At 45.6% G+C, this 8,296-nt stretch overlaps 1 protein-coding gene across 1 annotated transcript in view; it reads left to right on the top strand.

Annotated features, from left to right (window-relative positions):
- The first annotated feature begins 5,177 nt into the window (after positions 1 to 5,177).
- LOC111149423 (reticulon 3) overlaps positions 5,178 to 8,296 on the top strand; it is a 66,910-nt gene continuing 63,791 nt past the window's right edge. Inside the window, exon 1 of the mRNA XM_022506464.1 lies at positions 5,178 to 5,495. Coding sequence (XP_022362172.1) covers positions 5,357 to 5,495 — 139 coding nt within the window. The 5' untranslated portion in view covers positions 5,178 to 5,356. The remainder of the gene's footprint in view (positions 5,496 to 8,296) is intronic.

The raw sequence follows: 8,296 nt of genomic DNA, 5'->3' as shown, positions 1-8,296 counted from the left end.
ATAGTTCTAGGCAGTATTGCGGATATATGCATAAGACATATTCCTGTCCTCCAGAGACTCAGTCTTGTGGGGTAAACAGCCAAGTAAATAATAACTCACTGGGACTGTGCAGGGCCTTAGTTCAGCCTTTTCTCCTATCGCCTACTCGTAGGATCCATGTTTAAGCAACAGTCTGGGGCCTCAGAAGGGACAGACTGGACTACTGACATCCCTGGGCATCATTAAAAAAAAAAAAAAAAAAGACTATTTTAGGGAGGAGGGGTAGAGGAAGGGGGGAGAGAATCCTCAGACTCCCTGCTAAGCGGAGAGCTCCACATGGGGACCCTGAGATGCCAGAACCCTGGGATCATGACCTGAGCCAAAATCAAGAGTCAGATGCTTGGGGCTCCTGGGTGGCTCAGTCAGTTAAGCATCTGCCTTTGGCTGAGGTCATGATCTTGGGGTCCTGGGATCAAGCCCAGCATCAGGTTCCCCACTCAGCAGAGAGCCTGCTTCTCCCTCTCCCTCTCCCTGCCACTCCCCCTGCTTGTGCTCACACTCGCTCTCTCTCTCTCTGACAAATGAATAAATAAAATCTTAAAAAAAAAAAAAAAGAGTCATGGGGCGCCTGGGTGGTTCAGTGGGTTAAAGCCTCTGCCTTCCGCTCAGGTCATGATCCCAGGGTTCCGGGATCGAGCCCTGCATCGGGCTCTCTGTTCCGCAGGGAGCCTGCTTCCTCCTCTCTCTCTCTGCCTATCTCTCTGCCTACTTGTGATCTCTGTCTGTCAAATAAAATATTTAAAAAAAAAAAAAGAGTCAGATGCTTAACTGACTGAGCCACCCAGGCAGCCCGACTATTTTCTTTTTATAAACTATGACACCAAGTAAATAGCTCATTCTATACACAGAACAGAAATATATTAAATATTTAATATACAAATATTTAAATGATGCCCAGCTGGGCATCTGGAGTCTTGGGGTCCGTGAGACCAAGTCCTGAGTCAAGTCAGGCTCCGCACTGGGCATGGAGCCTGCTCAAGATTCTCTCCCTCTCCCTTTGCCCCTCCCCTGCCTCTCTCTGAAAAACAAAAAAGAAAGAAAGAAAAGAAAAAAAAAATAGCCAATCCAAACTCACAGACTGTTATAAAGTTGGAATATCAGGCCCTCAACATGGAGGTAACACACTAAGACTGCAAGACCTACCAGCTCCTTCATTATTGTTCATGTTAACAGCGTGTCTCTCTGCCTCTTCAAAAGGATACTAGAAAAGATCACTAGAATTTACTATTAAGGAAAGGAAGCAACATATCTATGTATAGCATGCTATCATTTCTGTTAAAAAGAGTAAAGGAGGGTGCCTGGGTGGCTCAGTGGGTTAAGCCGCTGCCTTCGGCTCAGGTCATGATCTCAGGGTCCTGGGATCGAGTCCCGCATCGGGCTCTCTGCTCAGCAGGGAGCCTGCTTCCCTCTCTCTCTCTCTCTCTCTCTCTGCCTGCCTCTCTGTCTACTTGTGATCTCTCTCTGTCAAATAAATAAATAAAATCTTTAAAAATAAATAAATAAAATAAAATAAAAAGAGTAAAGGAGGCGGCACCTGGGTGGCTCAGTTGGTTTAGTGTCTGCCTTTGGCTCAAGTCATGATCCCAGGGTCCTGGGATCGAGACACGCATGGGGGAGGTGGGCTGGTGTCCCTGCTCAGCAGAGTCTGCTTCTCCCTCTGCCCCTCCCACCACTCATGTTCTCTCTCTTGTTCTCTCTCAGATAAATAAAATCTTTAAAAAAATTTTAAAAAAAAGAGTGAACAAGGATAAAGATTTGTTATATTCATCTTTGCATTTGCCACAAAAAGCTCCTAACGGTACTTACCTATGAGTGTGCAGAGGGGGAGACTAGGAGCAGGAGAGGGGTTAATAACAGAAGAAAACTTCAAGGTATATATACACTCATCTATATGTGAATATGTATATACATATATATACACACACATATTTATATAAGTATATTTGAAGATATTTTTTTAATTAAAAATATTTTTTTCTAATAGTTAAGAAAAAGATGGGATAATGAGATGGCCCAGAAACTGAGGGGGGAAATTAGCTGTGTAAATACCAGTCCTATAAGGACAGGGGCAAGGAAGAAGAGGCCCAGCCCAGTGCCTCACCAGTAGAAACTGCTCCACAGAACTGAGAAGTTGCTATGCTCCAGTGAGCACTTTAAAAATCCCATCTGAGCCCTGCCCTACCTGTAAACATTCACTGAATCCCCATTAGCCTTAAAAGGAAGCCTCAAGGGGGACCTGGGTGGCTCGGTGGGTTAAGCCGCTGTCTTCGGCTCAGTCATGATCTTGGGACCCTGGAATTGAGTCCCGCATCGGGTTCTCTGCTCGGCAGGGAGCCTGCTCCTCTCTCTCTCTCTCTCTCTCTCTCTCTCTCTCTCTGCCTACTTGTGATCTCTGTCAAATAAATAAATAAAATCTTTAAAGAAAAAAAAAAAAAAGGAAGCCTCAAGCAGCAGCTCCTTCTGCCCATGGGTCCTGTCCCCATGCTTTAATAAAATCACATTTTTTTTTTTTAAAGCGGGGCTCGATCCCAGGACCCTGAGATCATGACCTGAGCCGAAGGCAGTGGCTTAACCCACTGAGCCACCCAGGCACCCCTGAAATCACCTTTTTGCACCAAAAAGAAAAAAAAAAAAGGAAGCCTCAGTTCCTTAGTGCTCTATTACTGCTTTTCCACACTCTGGCCCCAAGGCATCTTCCCCATTTTCTCTCCCTCTTGTTAGCCCTTGGCTCTAGCCAACCTGGGCTAACCACACCCAAAACCCCTTACACGGGGTCATGCTGCAGATCCTCCAGCCGCCACAGATGGCTGTGCAGTCTATGTGTAGGTCTAAGGCAGCCCATGGAGGGGAGGGGCAAGAGGGGATCAAATCTAGGCCAAGTTCTGCTAAACAAGCCAGCATTGATTGAAGTGCATCATGGGTTGGGCTGGGAGAAAGGGGTGCTCTTCTGTGACTGGTCTGCCCAGAAGGAGGTCTTATCGTACACTTGCAAAAAAGCAGCCCCTGGCATTTGATTCATACCATTCTCCTCTGCCTATAGTGACCTCCTTACCATTCCAAACTCCCATCTGACTTCGTGCTCCTTCATAAAACCTCCCCAAGCCACTACAACTCCATAGTGATTCCCTCTCCCTTTAAATTCATACAATTCACTTGCCATCTAAAACAGAACAACATAGCTTTGTGTTGCTGGGGGTTGTTTTGGTTGTTATAATTTTTATTTTTATGTGAGTATGTTTTAAGCCCCAACTAGCTTGTAAGCTCATTGAAGACAGGACAAACATTCTTTGGATTCCTCCAAATTTCCCAGGAGAGTGTCGTTCACTCAGCATGTGACCAGTAAACATGGAACAAACCATATATACAAATAACATCTCAAGCAAGAGTCAGTCTCAGGGAAGTTTACTGGTATAGCAAGAGGGAGCAGGAAGGAAAGGTAGCTTCAGGAACTGGACCTAGCACAAGGCCTCTGATGTAAAAAATCTTAAGAGTATGAAAGGACCACCAAGACAACATCAGTGTCTTGATTTTTAGCTCTTTTCTTTGCTTCTAGTTACCATGAAAACAGGTTTCCTTTCCGAGGAGGGTCTTGAGATCCTAGCAATCGCTGTCAGGGCTAGGGAGCAGCATCGTTGATTTCCTTATCCAGCTCCTAATAACATACGTTTTTTAAGCTTTTGCATTTATTAGAATGAGTAGATAACGGGCTTGGTTATCAGATCGGCTTGTATTTCCCTTTGTCATCCAAAGGACAGATTGCTGCATTGCCAACGGATGCTGTGAGGGTCAGAGTAAGATATTTGCCATGAAGTTATTTTGGGAAATATCTTCTGTGCCTTTTTTTTTTTTTTTTTTTCAGAGCCCTGCGATGGCTAGTTTTTTTTTCCTATCTGAACTTTATCTGATCTTAAAAACTGTCAAGGGCAGATGTAATCCACTTCCTGTTCTAGAAGATTTCCACTGGTCAGATCCCTTTTTCTCTGGGTTGCTGCCTGGCTCACTACCTCCCCCTTCACTGCATCTCTACAGGTCTGCCTATCTTGGAATTGCCCTTCAGGTCATTGATTGCTGCTTTAGCAATAATAAGGCTTATGGTTTTGATTGTGGTCATTTCCAGTTTATGTTCCCCTTTCTAAAAGAATTATGCATATTCAGATATTTTAACCAGGTGTGTAGAGAAGGCTTTCTATTTCACACTCCAACCAAAAACAAAAAAAACAAAAAACAAAAAAGAACAAAATTCAGTATAAGCTAGATATCTGGTTCAAATAAATTCTCTGCTAAGGACTCCATCTAGGCTATAAATAAAATTCAATTATGTGTATTTTGTGCCATATTCTCAATTTTTAATACCTCATTTTACCCTCCTCCATAACTGCAGCCAGGATGTTATCTCTTGGCTCTCCTTTTTCTCATTGGCTCAGCTATTTTTTCCTTCAAAATATATCTTCTTTACCGGATAGCCTATTTGGAGGAAAGGAAAACCTTAAGACCCAAGATGGACCCCTCTTTGGGAACAGAAACAACCTAAGAATATGAAGCAGGTTCTGCGGCTGCATTGCAATGTGACTGGAATGAGTAATAGTTTTTCATTCTGTATAGCATCTTGCTCCACCTACCAAATGGGAAACAGTGCCATCTCCGCCTCAGGGTGATATTACGACACATCCAGAAAAATGCATAAGGCACCCTGCAGAGTGGGCCTACCCACATTGTGGTTTTCACTTTTCATTGGCGTCACAGGCAGAAACGCAACAGACAATAGACATCTGCTCTGGAATTTATGGGAAAGACATACTCCAGGTAGTGGAAGCAAAAAAAAACTAATATCGTTAAAACACACAATCCGCCGACCCTAAAACATTCACAAAAGACGTGTAAAGAGACACTAACCTGCAGGGCCCCCTCCCACTTTGGCCGCAGTGGTGGGCGGAACTTGGTACTTGGCCACGCCCCTTGCGTCTGGTTCCCGGAGGGGCGCGGCCCAGCCCGGCCTCTCGCGCGGACGCAGCGTGAGGCCAGTTTTGCCCCTCCTTCCCCGCCGGAGCGCGGAGGGACAGCTCTTGCGCTTGCGCCCTGCGTAGCTGGGCGCCTAGGCGCGACCGCCGCCCGCCCGAGAGCGCTTTGTGCGCCTGCGCGCTCGCGCTCCCGCCCTCTTGCTGCGCTCGGCTGAGTCAGTCAGTCTGTTGGAGTCTGTCCTCGGAGCAGGAGGAGCGAAGGGACTTCTGAGAGCCAGCTGCTTGATTATTTTCTTTCCCCTCCCTTTCTCCCGCCCCGCATCTCTCTTCATCCCTTTCCTGCCCTTGCTCGCGCAGCCATGGCGGAGCCGTCGGCGGCCACTCAATCCCCGTCCGTCTCCTCGTCGTCCTCCGGGGCCGAACCCTCGGCGCCCGGTGGCGGGAGCCCTGGATCCTGCCCCGCCCTGGGGGCGAAGAGCTGCGGCTCCTCCTGTGCGGGTGAGGCGCGCCGGGGGAACCCCGCCCTCGAGGGGGTTGTTTTTGGGGTCGGGGAAGGTAAATCACCCTCTCCTGTCGGAGGCTTCAGCCCCCGGGAGCGAGCGTCTGGAAAATGTGCTAAGGGGGAGGGGAGCGTAAGGTGGTGCAGGCGGTGAGGAAATAACGGGGTGTGAGGCAAACAGGTTGGGGGCGGGGAGATATTCTGGGGAGTGGGCGTTAACACCGAGGCAGGGCAGGTGGGGAAAAACACCAGTCCGGGGGAGCGGTCCGCTGAACCGGGGTGATTTAGTGGAGGATTAGAGAGATTGAGAGGATTGGGGCGGGTTGGTTGTAGGAGAAAGCACTAGCTACGATTTTGAAGGGATGATGGTGAAAGGGTTGCATTGCAGGTTTGCAGGCAGATGTTGACATAATCGGAAATTCATGGTAGTCTTACAAAAAAAAATTTTTTTTTCGTTTTCCGTGGGGAGGATCAGGAAGTTTGATGGAAACATTGTAGCCGTTTTCTATATTTCTTTTTTTATCTGCTTATACTGTTTTTGTTTTTGTTTTTTTGTGGCTAGACTCTAAATGTCCGCTTTTCTGAGGCTAAGAGGTAAGAGGAGGCGTGATGAGAATAGCTCAGGGAAGATTTGGGAGGGAGCAGCTGATGGTCCAAGATGGATCCGTGGCTGCATCTGCAACACAGCCTGCTCTTCACTGGCGCGGCGTGGGGGTGGGGACAAGCAATCAGTTGCTTATATTCCCGAAGATAATAGAGTCATGCCAAGCCATCAACACATTTTGATTTCATGCTCTCTCTGGGCTATTATTGACCGCAATGTAACAAAAGGGGGTGTTTAGCGCAGAGAGGGGGAAGGGGGAGAAAAATTAGACAAAGCAGGAGCTGGTTGAACCCCATTCTCCTATCCGTGTGAAAGGCTAGGAGCGAAGCTGCAGGCCGCTTTTAGTTTCCATTGTATACGCGTTAGCCTGCTGGTGGGAGCTGGCTGGCAAGCTCCAACTCCCCTCGTGCAGAGATCTGCAGTGCAGATGCCTTCTTGAGGGGGGAAAAAAAATGCACCATGAGCAGGTGGTGGTTCTTAAAGGAACTCAATCTTTGAAGAAAAGAAAAAAACCTTTTTGTCAAAGAAGTGGGCCATAAGCCTGGGAGAGTACAGATAATTCTGCCCTGTATTTAGTTACCTTAAAGGATTTTGAGGGATTTTAAAATACTTCACTGTCTCCTTTGCCAGAATCTTAGGTTGATGTAAGGAATGTAGAATTTCTGATCTTTGCTTTAAATATATTCTCTAAGTGTTTGGATTTTGTTTTGTTTTGTTTTTTTAAGTAATCACACCCAAGGTGGGGCTCAAACTCACAACCCCAAGATCAAGAGTTGGATGCTCCACCAACTGAGCCAGTCAGGCACCCCTTTTTCTCTAGGTGTTTTTTAACAGTGGATTTCTACAAAGCTTTGGTACCCTGCTGGATTTTCCAGTGTGGTTTTGGCCATTTCAGTAGAAACAGTATCAAAGGAAGCTTCTGCAAGGTCAAGATTAGCTGCCCAGATAAAGGAATGAGGCAGCAAATTTAGAACTCTTCTTCCCTTTAAACCACCAGCGTTTCTCCTCCAAATTTTCATGTTCTGGGCAAAGGTCCAGATGAACAGCAGCTTCCCTATAACTTAGCAACTTGGTGTTTTGGATTTAATCACTTGTCGTTGCTTACCGTTTGGTTGTTGGCCCTTTGGTACACAGCTTTTGATTCTTCCTGATTATAACTTTTTGGTTCACCTGCAAAATGGATACTGTGTCTTAAATTCTTACCTATTGCAGATGTGTATTAATATTATTTTAAAAGCATTAATATGGTTTTGGTGGGCCTCACTACTTGAAAACTTTAGCTTAAGATCCTGCAACGTGTCATTACCATTCATTGGAGAAGCTCTTCTTCCCTGCAGAATATTTTCTCCATACCTCAGGAAATGTCGTAGGCTTCTGCATTATGAAGATAAGATGAAATTTGTTACTCCACAGTTTAACCTATTTAAAATGGATATTTAAGAATCGACTTGATTGTTTAAAAAATCTACTGGTGTTGATTCAACCTTCAGCTTCACATTCTTTCACCAAGCTCATCTTGGTTTTAGAGACTTTGAAAAAGTAAAAGAAGTGGTTGCTTGATGTCCTGTAGGAAAAGCTTTGTCTTGATTAACCTGTCCAGTAAAGCTTTTAGAAATACTAGTTTCTACTAAAGGTCATAGGTTATGGCACACTCTGTTCTAGTGCCTCAGGTACTGGCACAGCCAGGATTGTAATAGGCTTGGAGAAGGAAGTCAAGGTCCAGAATTGGCTTTCCAGATTTCTACCTTAGAAGAATATAAAAGATCTCAAAGGCAGAAAATGTAGATTAAGGTAAAAGAGATTTAAATATTTGGTGTAGGGCGCCTGGGTGGCTCAGTGGGTTAAGCCGCTGCCTTCGGCTCAGGTCATGATCTCAGGGTCCTGGGATCGAGTCCCGCATCGGGCTCTCTGCTCAGCAGGGAGCCTGCTTCCCTTCCTCTCTCTCTGCCTGCCTCTCTGCCTACTTGTGATCTCTGTCAAATAAATAAATAAAATCTTTAAAAATAAATAAATAAATAAATAAATATTTGGTGTACTTTTCAGGAGGAGAATTGCCTTTATTAGACGTCATGTATAGGTACATGTCTGTTGTCTGGACTTTGAAAGTTGACTCTTTATAGCATTCGAAATTCTGTAACTTGCCAGAGACTGTTCTTTATTATTGCTGTGAAAATCATGGTGCCAGAATAAAGCTGT

The sequence above is a fragment of the Enhydra lutris genome, unplaced genomic scaffold, assembly GCF_002288905.1.
Source record: "Enhydra lutris kenyoni isolate GAN:26980312 unplaced genomic scaffold, ASM228890v2 scaffoldscaffold22, whole genome shotgun sequence".
Taxonomy (NCBI): domain Eukaryota; kingdom Metazoa; phylum Chordata; class Mammalia; order Carnivora; family Mustelidae; genus Enhydra; species Enhydra lutris.
Note: the sequence above shows the minus strand (reverse complement) of the source record. Positions and strands in the feature narration are given on the sequence as shown.